The sequence below is a fragment of the Zingiber officinale genome, chromosome 8B, assembly GCF_018446385.1.
Source record: "Zingiber officinale cultivar Zhangliang chromosome 8B, Zo_v1.1, whole genome shotgun sequence".
Classification (NCBI taxonomy): domain Eukaryota; kingdom Viridiplantae; phylum Streptophyta; class Magnoliopsida; order Zingiberales; family Zingiberaceae; genus Zingiber; species Zingiber officinale.
This window is the reverse complement of record NC_056001.1, coordinates 105,300,294-105,314,264: the sequence shown is the minus strand read 5'-3', so window position 1 is coordinate 105,314,264 and position 13,971 is coordinate 105,300,294. Positions and strand designations below refer to the sequence as shown.

The 13,971-nt window shown below is 37.6% G+C and overlaps 2 protein-coding genes across 3 annotated transcripts; one reads left to right on the top strand and one right to left on the bottom strand.

Annotated features, from left to right (window-relative positions):
- The first annotated feature begins 1,778 nt into the window (after positions 1–1,778).
- Positions 1,779–3,537, top strand: LOC122016407 (basic leucine zipper 6-like). Of its 2 annotated transcripts, none has more exons than XM_042573691.1 (4): positions 1,779–2,658; positions 2,745–2,835; positions 2,947–3,073; positions 3,138–3,537. In XM_042573691.1, exons 1-4 carry the CDS (start codon positions 2,297–2,299, stop codon positions 3,170–3,172), a joined length of 615 nt encoding a protein of 204 aa, XP_042429625.1. In that variant the 5' UTR covers positions 1,779–2,296; the 3' UTR covers positions 3,173–3,537. The 2 variants fall into 2 exon arrangements, with proteins under 2 accessions (XP_042429625.1, XP_042429624.1); XM_042573690.1 differs by having other exon boundaries at positions 1,784–2,658; positions 3,155–3,537.
- Positions 3,538–3,783: 246 nt separating this feature from the next.
- LOC122016385 (E3 ubiquitin-protein ligase GW2-like) lies at positions 3,784–13,198 on the bottom strand. The gene is made up of 8 exons (XM_042573665.1): positions 12,412–13,198; positions 12,147–12,198; positions 12,002–12,047; positions 11,846–11,927; positions 11,524–11,740; positions 11,318–11,417; positions 8,433–8,499; positions 3,784–4,527 (listed from the first exon to the last, which is right to left on the bottom strand). The coding sequence occupies exons 1-8, from the start codon at positions 12,604–12,606 to the stop codon at positions 3,964–3,966; spliced, it is 1,323 nt and encodes a 440-aa protein (XP_042429599.1). The 5' UTR covers positions 12,607–13,198; the 3' UTR covers positions 3,784–3,963.
- Between the last annotated feature and the right edge of the window lie 773 nt (positions 13,199–13,971).

The window sequence follows — 13,971 nt, the reverse complement described above, 5'->3', positions numbered from 1 at the left end:
CATTAGTTTTACAAAACTTACTCATTGTTTCATTATAATGGATGAGATCATAAATAAGAAATTACAATTCTAATTAGTTTAATATAACTTTCTAAAATTTTTAATCCATCTTGAACACATAAATTTAAAACCTCCAATAATAGGTTGACAAACAAATTTTAGATCATCTATATAACTGGTATTGGAACTAACATTATCTAATGATATTGAAAATATTTTATGAATTAAGCATATTTTTCTAAAATTAAACATAATAATTGTGCGATATTATAAGCATTATGTGATTCATCAAAAACTCTATAAGCTAACAATCTTTTTTAGAGGTTCCCAGAGTTATCAATCCAATGGCAAGTTACACCCATATACAAATGTGTTTGCCAATGATCACTCTAAATATCGGAACATAAAGAAACTTTATTTTCTAATTTACTAAATTCATCAATTAACTTCTTTTTTGCTTGTTTTACTAATTTTTTAATTGTACGAGTAAGTGTAGTCCTAGGAACACGTTTAGCACATGGATTAAGAGATTCTTTACAAAAATATTCAAATGTGCATTTAGATCCAAAACTAAAAGAAAAATATTCTACATAAACAAATTTAGCTAATGATTCTCTTAATTTATTATCCGAATATAAAAATAAACCAGAATCAGTACTACTGCTAGTTGAAGAAAATCTTGATAATTGTGTTTAAGAATGATCGAGTTCATATTCTCTCGGGTGTTTCGTTTCTACATGTGGTTTCAATAACCCATAGCCGCCGCTAGCTTGGAATTTGTAGGAAGCATTGCTATGCTTACATTTTACACACATTTCTCCTGACAGAATAGTGATCTTCTCAAAATGTTTAGTAAAAATAGAAGATTTTAGAGAAGGAAGTTCCCGAACCTTAGAAGTAATTGTATCGATACTTTCTTATGTTTTGGGTGTCAGATTCGGAAGGTGCTCGATCTCATCATCGGTGGATTGAATATTGGGATCATATTCCCATGGATTCATTATTTTATTTCCCTTCCGAGCTCGAAATGATGCACCTCTACGATCTCCTTCCATTGTAATTGAAAATTGGAAACGAAAACGTATAAAGAATATAAAATTAAGATTAAGAGTAGAAAAGATGTGTGAAAATGATGAAATGAGCTCTCTATTTATAAAGTTTGGATAGTAACGAACACTAAATCATAACCATTGATCAAAAAATGGTCAAACGATCTTAATCATTGAAAAAATACCCAACCCCCCAGCCTCTCCAACAGTTAAGAACCGCTGGTTAACCGATGGTTCAAACCGTAAAAAAAAAAAAATATTGAACCGACGGTCCGTCGGGTTTTCACCAAAGGAACCGGAACCGGCTCGGCAACTTGCCGAGCCAGTTACGGGTCCGAGCCAGACCCGGCCCGAGGTCGGATCTAAGACCAACGCTGGAACCCCTTCTCTAATCCGGCATTGACGTCCTTGGTTTTATAAGGTGGAACGGAGTCTTCACACAGTCAACAACCACCAAGTCACATTCTCAATTAGCTGTCTTCACTATTTTCGCGATGAAGTAACAAATTCTGATCGGATTATCCAATATGAGTGCCGAAGCATCCTATCAGACCGAGTGATTCGAACCTTATTGCCGATCGATGTTCGTATGTGCATATACAATAAGTAGTGATGAAACAACTCGATCGCACATGGTAACTCGGTGGCTGCCGGCGGTCGGAACCAGAAGAAGAGAGCTAGCTAGCTAGCTAGGGCATAAAGCCACGGAGGGCATCGAGAATGTAGACGAATAAACAAATAAAGCGATATGCCGAATGCATGTGCAAGGATGAACAATCAGAGCCTGCAGCGAGTGGGGTGTGAACCCTGCACATGGAGGAACATGATGTTGAATAATAATCCACATCTCCATCCTCTTCCTCTTTTGTCTTCCACCTTCCCCACTCCATCCATCATTGAATTGGGCAGCTAGATCAACTGATCGATCGATCGAAAGTAACAAGTTATTGTGTAAATTTTAGTGTTGGTTGAATAATTTATGAGGAGATGTCAAACCTTTTTGCTGCCACTGTTCGTTAATTCCCTCCTCCCTCTCCCTCCATAGCTGTTTCTAGCTGTCCCTCTTCTCTTTGTCATGTGACGCTCACTCTCCGTGCCGTGCCGTGCAAAGCCATGCCATGCCATGCCTGCCTCGTGCCATCGAATAAAAATTCTGCGGACGCACCACCAACGCCACCATAATTCGCATACACCGCGCAGAATCCTTGGCGTTACAGGGTTCAGATCCCCGGCGAGCTAGGGAGTCCATGGCGCGCGAGTTGCCTCCCAGAGTTCCCCACTTGGCGGCGGCAGCCAATTGGCCTAGTTTTGGCCACCAGATCTCCGGACGAGGCGCCGAGGCCGCCTCGTGGGTGGACGAGTTCCTCGACTTCTCCGCGGCCAAGCGCGCGGCGCACCGGCGGTCGGCCAGCGACTCCGTCGCGTTCGTGGAAATGGCGCCAGCGGACGGCGACGACGACGACGACGACGACCAGCTGATCATGTCCATGTTCGCCGACGAGGCGGCGGGGTCTCCGGCGGAAACGGCGCCGGGCGCCGCAGGCGACAAGAGCACGGAGCAAAAATCTGCTGCTGCGGAGCAAATTGTCGATCCCAAAAGAGTCAAGAGGTGAATTAATATGCATATAATAAAACATTTCTCATCCAAAATCTTCACTTTGAATTCTTACTTTATTATCTCAATTTCCCGAGAAGGATACTGGCAAATAGGCAATCTGCGCAGAGATCCCGAGTGAGGAAGCTGCAATACATCTCCGAGTTGGAAAGGAGTGTTACTTCACTCGAGGTACGTACGTGAAGATATATAATTCATACGGATAAATGGCGATGATGATTATATTAATTCCGATATTCTCCATAAATTTGTTTTCTGTCTATTTTTTTTTCTTTTTTCAAGACTGAGGTGTCAGCATTGTCTCCTCGAGTCGCATTCCTCGATCAGCAGAGATCTCTGCTCACCCTGGGCAACAGCCATCTGAAGCAGCGAATTGCTGCGCTAGCTCAAGACAAGATCTTTAAAGATGGTGACGTCCTTTTCTTCCTCATTTTGATTACTTGTGATCGTCGAATTCTAATCTGAAGGGAAAGATTTCGAGTTTTTGCAGCGCATCAAGAGGCGTTGAAGAAGGAGATAGAGAGGCTGAGGCAAATCTACCAGCGGCAGAGCATTAAGCAGGCTCAATCTGATAACATGGCCACTGATTGCGCCCCTACCACGTGATGCCGTAAGGCCAAGGCTCCGTGTCGGGGAAGGTCCCGCCCTCAATTAATTATGACAAACAAATGCTCCTTGTTGATTTGGTAATCAAGAATTGGGATTTGTAGTAATGATTGTTGTAAAATCTGTATTATTTTTTTATGTAATTTATTTTATTTTTATAGATTGTAAAATTGGAAAGGGGATTGAACTGCTTGTGGGGTTGTTATTGGGGTTGTAAATGAGTGTTCCTTTATTTGTTGCATTCTCTGTTAAGCTTTAACTAATTGATCTTGGAGGTTTGCTAAGCATACAGTGCTTTGCCAATTGCAATATTCAGTCTTATCCTTTGTTGTCGCATATCTTTTAGGAAAAGATGCAGCGACTATTGCAGGAAGTTTGAGAGAACTGACAGAGTCAAGGCTCTTTAGCAGCACTTCGTATAACGACTTTGATTGAACCCTAAATAGAAACTAGAGAAAAAGTACTCGTGAAGGTATCCATCCTTTCAAGTTCTATGCGCTATCTTCCTCAATATTAATCAAAAGTGGTATCAGCTTCATACTTTTTTTCCTTTTTCCTTTTTTCACCGTTTTCTTGATAAAGTGTAGTGGATACCAACAATGAAAGAACAATAAAACCAATAGAGAGAAAGAGGGGAAAGGGCTAGAGAAGCAAAAAAAGAAAAAAAGAGGGCACAATTTCCTTCTTCAATCACTACGGCCACATAAGTCCTTGTGAATTCATCCTTCCTTGTGCGTCCACAAGCGAGACAGACATGGCCATCATCATTTGCTCTTCAAAGCTCTCTGGAACAAAGTATCCTTGATTCATTAAAGCTCGGTCTGGGTATGGAATTAGTGCATTTCCTGCATCCATCATAGCATGAGAACCAGCATAACTGGTCCCTGCCTCTGTCATATTGGACCAAAAACCGGTCGAAGACTCCCCCAAGTCGCCTCTTTGTAATTCCCTCTCAATTTGCAGTGGTATCTCAGACCAATGCCCTGAAGGATTAGTCTGCACGAGCCTCATATTTTCAGCAGATAAGTTGCCTGACCGGTGAACCATGTCAAATACTGAGGTACTGCTGCTAGGCATATTAGCGGCGGATACGACATTAATGGGCTGACGCTCAGTTAAAGCTGCAGCAGCACAAGCTAGTCCTCCATAGGAAGATACTTCCGGAGCTATTCCATGGGAATGATAGGGTTCTTCTGAAAAGGATGGCCCTGGAAAGAAGTTGCCAAAATAAGCTGGATATCCATGATAACCATGTTCCTGCCAAAAGAAAAGCACCAATCAGAAACTAGGTCAACCAAACTAAGAAACTAGTATTCTAAAGCATGTGATTTTTTCTCTTGACAAGAACAAAGAGCTGGATATGGCACAATCTATTTGGAGCCGGAGCAGCATGCCAGCATTTAGTCCGTGTCAAGCAGAGAATACCAAGCGGGGGCTGAAATATTAAAGCTTCTTATATATGAATTAAGCTGGAAAGGCAATACTTTGGACTGTCCTGTCCACTTTTGATCCAGATTGTATGTTATGAAGATGGAACTTATAAGGTATAGCCACAGTTTGGCTAATGTGAAATCAAAAGGTTAATAAAGATACAACTAGGACTATTCAGCTTTATTCCAAATTGAAGATAGCAGTTCAATGACAAGAAAAAAATGGGGAAAAAAGAAGAATAGAATAGTAAACTCAGAAGCTTAGAGATGCAATATCACAACTTTAGAACACAAAAGAAGACTGCAGTATTAGAATACCGAAGAAAAGTTGTATTGCATGAAATTGAGAATCAATCCTATAAAATTTAATTGGTTACCTAATCCCGCCTAAACAAAAACTATAGACACCAATAACATAACAATCCCAAACCACTAGGTTATCTGAAACACCAAAACAACTATAAAAACCAATACATAAAAGTTCAATTAGCTAAGCATTTTGTATGGTTAAACATGTGAATCTTGATCAACGAAATTGACCTTTATAAAGGAGAAGGCCGGATATCTATAGATTGTTAGAAGATGCCAAAGACTAAACTATTGACGAAACCATAACATATCATGATGAACAATGAATTGCATGATTCTATCAACTATACTGATATTTTGGTGCCATATCTGTCCAAAAAAAAACAATGGTAATGATATAAAGTTGATTAATCTGATCCGTGAAATTGATACCCTTTCTATGAATTTACTAATGAGTATCAGATACCTCAATTGCGATACCTTAATCTGGTTCCTGTTTTCCCTAAATGAAAATAAGATACCAACAGTGTATTATAGTGTTCTCAAAGGGAGAAGAAAACAAACACTTTCCTGGTTTGAAGATTTTAGAATAAGCACGAGGAACATAAAATCTTGATTAACTAAGGAAGCAGGACATCTATGTCAGAAAAAGGATAGCTGAAGCAAGACTTCTGCTGATGTGGGCCTCCTGAATAGAGATGTTCTCTAATTTGACTAGTCATTTTTTATTGGAGTTCTATCCAATTTCAAAGAGATTATCATTGAGATAGATTAAGTAAAGAAAATATCCCTGGCATAAACAGGTGACGCATAATTGAACTAAAATAAAGGTGACGCATAAACAGGTGATGGAACAGACAATTATTGACAACTAATTTGTTCCTGGCGTAATAAATATAACATTTTTTAAAGCTGAATCGTACCCAGTGCAAATTAGGGTTGATGCATCTAGAATCATTTAAAAATTTTCATTACAAATCCTTAAACCAGTTAATAATCTACAGACCTATTAACCATGGTTTAAAATCTCAAACCGTGTTAAAGTTTCAGCCTATGACCAGAACAATACGGTTTCAATACCATATCGTGTCGTGTCGATATGGTTTCAGTATTTTTTAAATATAAAATATATTAATTAAAAAAAATAACATAAATATTTATAAAATAATAATAATAAATTAATTAGATAATTTTATTAGGGTTTAATTAAGTATATTTAGATTATCCCTACTATAGATATAAGTTTAACCCCCAAAAAAAAAAAAAAAAAAAAAATCCAAAAATGCCTCCATGGGGACCGCGGGGAGCCACGATGCCTCATGCCGGGTGTGCCAGTAGGCGGACATAACTAAATGTTTTGTCCGTTTCGCTCAATACAGCACGGGATTTTAATCCATGCTATTAACAATATGTGCCTATGAAATGGCAATCAAAAACAACCAATCTTGTGGCATACCAAAACATTAAGGTGGCGTTTGGTTCTCTCTTAGGAATCAGAATGGGAATGAGTATTACAATATTGTGGAATGAGAATAGGTATGAGCTGAGTATCATTCTTAAAAATAATGTTTGGTTATTTGAATATTTTCAATCGGAATGAACATAAATTTCCTTTTTTACCCTTAGAAGAAAATAAGAGAAAAAATTAGATGGGAGAGAAAGTTGAATGTGAGAGAAATATATGATGAGAGAGAGTGTGATGAGAGAAAAAGTATGATGGGAAAAAATGAAGAGAGGGAAACTGTGATAAGAGAAAATGAGGAGAGAGAGCGTGATAAGAGAGATTGAGAAGAGAAAAAGTATAATGAGAGAGAAAGTGTGATGGGAAAAAATGAAGAGATGGAAAGTGTGATAAAAGAAAATGAGGAGAGAGAGCGTGATAGGAGAGATTGAGAAAAGAAAATGTATAATGAGAGAGAAAGTGTGATGAAAAAAAATGAATAGAGGGAAAGTATTGTGGCAAAAGGCGAATACGCTCGCCCCCAGCGCCCCTGCCAACCCATCCCAAGGCCAACACGGAGGAGGTAAATCACAGGCGGCTACTAGCCTTTGGAATAGTGACTAGCACGTAAAGGAGACATTTACCTCAACTTTGCCAAGATTCGAATCTCATGGTGGCAACACTTCATGCGCTAGCCACTAGACCCATCCGAGGGTGATGAGAGAGTGTGATAGGAGAGATTGAGAAGAGAAAAAGTATAATGAGAGAGAAAGAGTGATGAGAAAAGAATGAAGAGAGAGAAAGTGTAATGAGAGATTGAGAGAAAGTATGATGAGAAAATGTGATGAGAGAGAATATGTGATAGGAAAAAATGAAGGGAAAGTGTGATGAAAGAAAATGAGGAGAGAGAGTGACAGAAGAGAATAAAGAGAAAAATTATGATGAGAGAAAATAAGGAGAGAGAGTGATGGAAGAGAATAAAGAGAGAGAAAATGTGGAGAGAGTATGGTAAGAGAGATTGAGGAGAGAGAAAGTATGATGAGAAAAATAAGGAGAGAATGAAGAGAGAGAAAATGAGGGGAGAGAGTGTGTGATGGGAGAGAGTACAGAGGGAAAATGATAGAGAATGTGTGATGAGAGAGAATGAAGAGAGAAAATATGTTGAGAGAGAAAGTGTGATGATAGAATGAGGAGAGAGAAAGTATGATGAGAGAGAACAAGGAGAAAGAGAGTGAAATGAAAAAAAAATGAACAAATATACTAAGGGTATTTTCGTCCAAAACTTAATTCTCATTCTCATTCTATCAAAACCCAAGGTAGAGGGTAGATTTCATCCATACCCAAGTTTTTGGATTTCATTTCAAAATCTTGATTCTATTCCCATCAACCAAACACAAGGTTTAGGAATGAAACCATTCCCTCATTCCCAAACCTCTAAACCAAACGTCACCTAAGTTTTATTTTTAAAAATAAATAAGTAAATAATATTAAGTTAGTCTTTAAAGTCTATTTCTGTCTTCATGATTGTATATATTCTCTTGATTTTCCAATATGTACCATGCTGTGATTGCATCGGAGAAGGGTGTCCAGTAAAAATCTTAGTAGAATGAAAGTGCATCGTAATAGACAACTAGCTATTGGCCATTAATATAGCTAGGTCACGTATCTCATGATAATGTTGAAAGACATAATCAGAGAACAGATTATAATAATTAGATAAGCATGCTGTTGTTCAACTTCTAGGTATACCAGAAGCATCACTTTGGACAAAATATCTAGCTCCAATATAGGAGAAAAAATAGATTCGTGATACTTGCATGAAAGGGAAGATATTACAAAAAGGATCCTAACACACAAAGCAACATTATCAACCTAACATACTTGAGGATTGATAAACTTAAATGCTATTTGTGTCATAGATCCATTGCTCATATATTGCTACATTATGCTCAAAGTTCAAATGAACTAGTAATAAATGCTACCTGAATCGAAAGCCAAATTGCTTCCCTGACCATCATGTGATCAAAATCCACGTCAAAATTGTCAGTCCTGTAGTTTAGTATTGAAAAAGATGTGAAATGACAATAAGATAATACATGGCAACAATAAAGTAGGGATGAACCAAATTCCTAGAATTCAGGAAAGAAAAATTAGGAAGAAATTCATGAATTCTGGTGCCAACTGGACTCCTGGTCAGCATTATAAATGTATGTCACAACTCGATAACAAAAACCAATCAAATTAAAATTTTTTGGATCAGTCCTAGCAATTCTTCAAATAATATGCACTGAACACAATGAAGGCACACAGAAGATAATAGATTGTTCAGCAAACAAGCAAAAAGTTCAACTTGGTGATAATTACGAATTACAATTTGTTTCATGCTAGATATACAAAAAAAATCAAGGGGATGTTCCATATGTGACAATAAATTCAGATCACCAAGTAATTAATGTTGAAGCATATCACTACAGTTGGAGTATTTATTATTAGCCTACACTTTCGGGATAAGCAGGCATCTGATACATCTTAATATGTTAAAGCATCCACATCAGCTACCTTATCCAAAAATTTTACCTTAAATTTTGGATACGATAGCTAAAAAACTTTTGCATCAGCTACCCTATCCATTCCCTAAATTTAGATTTGATGAATAGTAATTCTCTAAATTTAGGGAATGAAACCTCTACCCTAAAAATAAAATAGTATTTCTTTTTAATCTCTCTCCTTCCACCCATTCTTTTCAATCTCTCTCCTTCCACTCGTTCCATAAATATAATAATAATAAAAATAGAAGAAAAAGAATAAAATAATAAAAAAATTAAGGAAGATGGAAATTTTAGGGCAGTTGATGTAATGTGTAGTGAAAAGTGATGGTCTAAATTTAATAAAGTGAGTTATTTACCCTAAATTTTAGATATAGTGATAGGGAAACTGATGTGAATGCTCTTATTCAAGGCAGGTTATTAAGTTGGAAGCTTGTATCATACCCCACAATCATATTTATAGTGGTTGCTATTATCTTTGGAATTTTTTAGTTATTTATCATATATTCCAAGTGGCAGTCAAAGAGAAGATGATGTGGATTAGTAGCTGAAACTTTATTTTAAAAAGGATAAAAGAACCTAAAAGTAGATGCCCATCGGCTCTATCCAGTAACAATGAAACCCCAGATCCAGAGATTTATCAAGAATCTCATCTTCACAATGACAATATCAAGCAATTTGACATCGCGCCCTCCAGACTTGAGTTATGTGGTTTCAGCTTTCCAGGTCAAAAGGCACAAACATACAGATATCTGTACCTTTATCAGCTAAAGTGACTATAGGGTTCAGGTTTGATCTAGAACTTATCATTCAAATCTTATCGCACAGACAAAACGAGATATCAATTTCTTATGTTTTTAAAGTGTTAGATTAAATGTTTTAGTTTCACATTGTTTATTTATTTATCATTATATATTCTTATTGTTCTTCAAACTTTATATATGTTTGTAAATTGTACTATAATTATTTTAAATTTTCAATTACATTTTGCAAGTTTGCTATCAAACTTAGTATTAAAACCAAGGATGGTTATGATTTCTGGGCTTTCATTGCCCTTTCTCCCTCTCTCATCCGGCTGCTACAGTTTACCAAGTGGTTTTATAGCCACAAATCTAGGGCACTGTAGTAATACGGCCTATAGAAAAGAAAATTAACTCAAATACTCATATTACTCTCCCCCTCCCCCCTCAATTTAAATTTATCTTCCTTTCTTTCTGTGGAATAAGGTATTCCTTTCATCTTTTCTAGAAATAGTTTTTCTGTCTATTTTTTCTAGAATTAGTTATGTCATTAATTTTCTTGAGAATTAGCTATTTTATTGAAGCAATCTTCCTCTTGTATACAATCAAAGAATCATTCTATAGATCTCCTTTGCGTTTATGAAATAGTACACCTCTGTCATTTGGTAATAGTTTTCATCAAAGTGATCATCACCTTTTCCCTTCCATTTTTTGGTGTTGACCCTTGGATAAGATCCAAGTTCCTACCAGCTTGGTATCAGATCCAAGAAAACCTATTCGAACTGATATTCTAGGTTTTCTGGTTGGATTTTGGTGCCCATATAAGACCCTAAAGAACCTGAATCCAACCTAGTATAGGTTTTCCTCCATGTAATTCAGATTTAGATTTGAGTTTTCATGAATGCATTCAGAGAGGTTCAGTTTATTCAAAAGGATGCTTGACCTGACGGACCTAGTTTCACCACTAATATCACCTCAAGTGATCATTCACCTTGAGTGGCAGTTTAATTTCTCGAGAAAAATACAGATAAAGATTATTGGGGTTTATATCTAACTGCAGTAATATGGAACTTTCGATTTCTCAAAGTATGTCAATAGTATGGTTACTTGCATTGTGCCTCAGGTTCAATGATCCAAGAGCGCATTCACATTCATCATTAACTGGACAGATTGGAAGAAATTTGAAGAGGCATCCTCAAGTACAAAATGTCTAAGAAAATGAGGCCAATGAGAAACTTTTCAATTTGTGAATAAATACAAACGAACTTGGCATCTAAAAGTACATACATATAATGAAGTCATAAAGAATCAATATACTAAGCATAAGCAGATTGAGAGTTCAACAAGATACAAGTCCAGCAAGATGAAATTTTCATTTCTTAAATTCCAAGAAAAAGTGAACAATAAAACTTTAACCAATATGAATACAGATGGTTCCGAAGCAGATACTCTAGTAGGAAGTCAGAGCGGTAAAGATAAAATAAGAAAACACTCAGTGCAACCTATGATGAATTGCAGAAAGTACATCAGCAGCAATATCAGAACCAAACTACTTCGTATAGAAAACTGAAGGGTTTCTACCTGTTTCTATAGTGGGAAGGCAGCAGACCTGCTGGCACCGAGCACGAGATTTGAGATGGAACAATTTCACTAGTTTGTGTAGACCGTTTGAAAGATGGTACTGTTGTGTTGTTAAGACAACAAAAAATGAGCATAATTAGATCAATTTAGTAATCTATTTTAAATAGAACGATAATATCAAGTGGGAACTGGAAGGGAGGTGCTACCTATGTTACAGAACTCATCTGCTGGATCAATTGTTTTGCTTGATGAGCATGGATCTTGTCTTTTCTTCAATCTTTTTGCTTCATCTTGAATTTCGTGCTCTGCATTGATCATTCGTCTTGATGAGTTTGAATCCTGTCTTTTCTTTAGTTTTTTACCTTCATCTTGAATTTCCTTCTGTTGAATCCTTATTTTTGCCTCAATGACTTTCTGCTCTTCCTGTACTCAGAACAAGATACAAAAGAAATTATCTTCATAGGAAAATGAACATGGCGATCCTAATTGAAAAATGTGCACCAAGATAATGCACATTGAAAAGCTTACAACTTCTTCCATGCCCTTCTCCTCTTTTGTCTTCATACCACGGTATTCGACTGCATAATTTGACGTTTTGCAAAAAGGGCACCTATTAGGTTAAGTATTAAACTTTATTTTGTGCAAAACAAATAGTCACCCCCAAAAAAAAAATACAAAGGATACTGTGTTGTCCGAGTTACATCAGGTGGGTTCATTTGAAGGAAACACTCTGCAAGAAGAATCACACGTTAATCAGAATCTAGATAGCCATGATGAGCACAACAGACAACAAGAAAGGACTTCACAAGATTACATAGATTCATGTTACCTGTGCATATCTCTTTCATGCAACACCTTGACCGATTAAGACTTGGATAATACTACAAAAATAGATTAATTTTTGAGAGGCGACGAATACTTCGAATTAAATTAGAATATATAATCAAAAGGGCTAGCAAATGACAAGAAATAGACTATTAGCAGAATAGGGTAATAAGTCAGGCATACATCAGGTCTTGCTCCAACAAATTAACCAATTTGAATTATAAACAATCAAATGAGAAAGATTTAGGTACGAAGAAATAGGAGCGGACCAGGAAACAGATGGGACACTCTTCGAAATCAAGGGCGTATTCGTCACATCCAGGGTAGCAAGGCGCCAACTTGGATTCGAGAATGAGCTTCCTCAACTTCTTCTGGTCAATGTCGCGATGCTGGTAAAGACCCTGCTGCGGCCTGGTATACTGCTCATCCACCACCTGCCTCCTCCTCCCTATCTTGTTCCCCATGCAATCAATCCCACCGCAACAAGACGGAATACAAAATCTCCACTTAAAGCCCCTCGATCTCTCTCAACATCCCAGCTAAAAGCTTCCAAAAAAACACATCGGACAAAAAAACAGAAACCTAATTCCCTTTCACGAGCCCATCTTCTGCAAAACAATTCAAGCAGCGGAACCCTAAGTCCCTACGCCAGATCAAGGCCGGAAAACTCCCCTCTCTCTCGCCTTCGCCTCTCGAGATCGAAATCCGCATCAAGGCCGCGCCGAACCAGACCAGAAACCGAAATGCGCGGCGCGGATCTCAATTCGAAGCCTCAAAATCACATCCCCACCGGCCGAAGAAGGAAACCGAACGCGTAGAACGCCAACCCTAGAAACCCCCCGGCGTTGGTAACTGGTCCCCTTACCTAGCTCGAGCCTCGCGTCCGCTGGTACCGTCGGAGGAGGGCGAGGGCTGGGGTTCCGCCGTACGAAGAAGGTCGAGAAGAAAGGAGGAGGCGGAATGATTGGAGGGAGGAAATGGTGCAGTGTGTGGGCTAGCGACAGAGATTTGAACTGTGGTAAATAGCGGAGATCGATAGCTCGTAGCTAGTGGCTTCGGTCCACATTGTGCTATGGATATATCTGCTTGCTAGTGCTAGTGCTAGTGCTAGTGCTAGTGCTACGGCTACGGCTACGGCTATTGCTATGTCGGTGAGTGAGAGTGCGAAATTGAGATCGATGGTTCCCGATGTGTAATATAAAATTTAATCGGAGGTTGTTTCTTGTTTGGTTCGGCGTACTTTGGTTCATTCAACTCACGCCCACACGAACACGCGAACCAGCAGCGTATTTGTTTTTACGGTGGGGGCGGGGCCCGGAAGGAGCTGGTCAAGGTAGGTAGGGGCCAGAACCCGTCTCTGTGATCCAACTTTCAGTAGCTGTGTATTTTTTATTTATTTTTTTTTGTCAGCATCAATGTTTTTCGAAAGTATACAAATTAAATAAATCGAACATCTCTTTTTAAAAAAAAAAATCAAAAGAAGTACTTTCCAATGAATGTCATTATTATAATTACGACTAACGGTTATAAACAGTAAATTCTACGGAATAACAATAACGCATAATACTTAATATAATATTATTATAATAGCTTAGATTATAACAACTATTTAATAATAATTTTTAATTAATTTTATTGACACGTTATATTTGATACTTTAATTAATTTTTAATTAATACTTTAATTATATGTTTTATTTGAAAAAAAATTTCCTATGAACACATCATAATGGGATGAATCACGAGTAAACGGATGACAATTTTAATATCCTATCGAGACATTATAGCTCCCAAGACTTCTACATATTATAAAAAGCTTCTACACTTTGG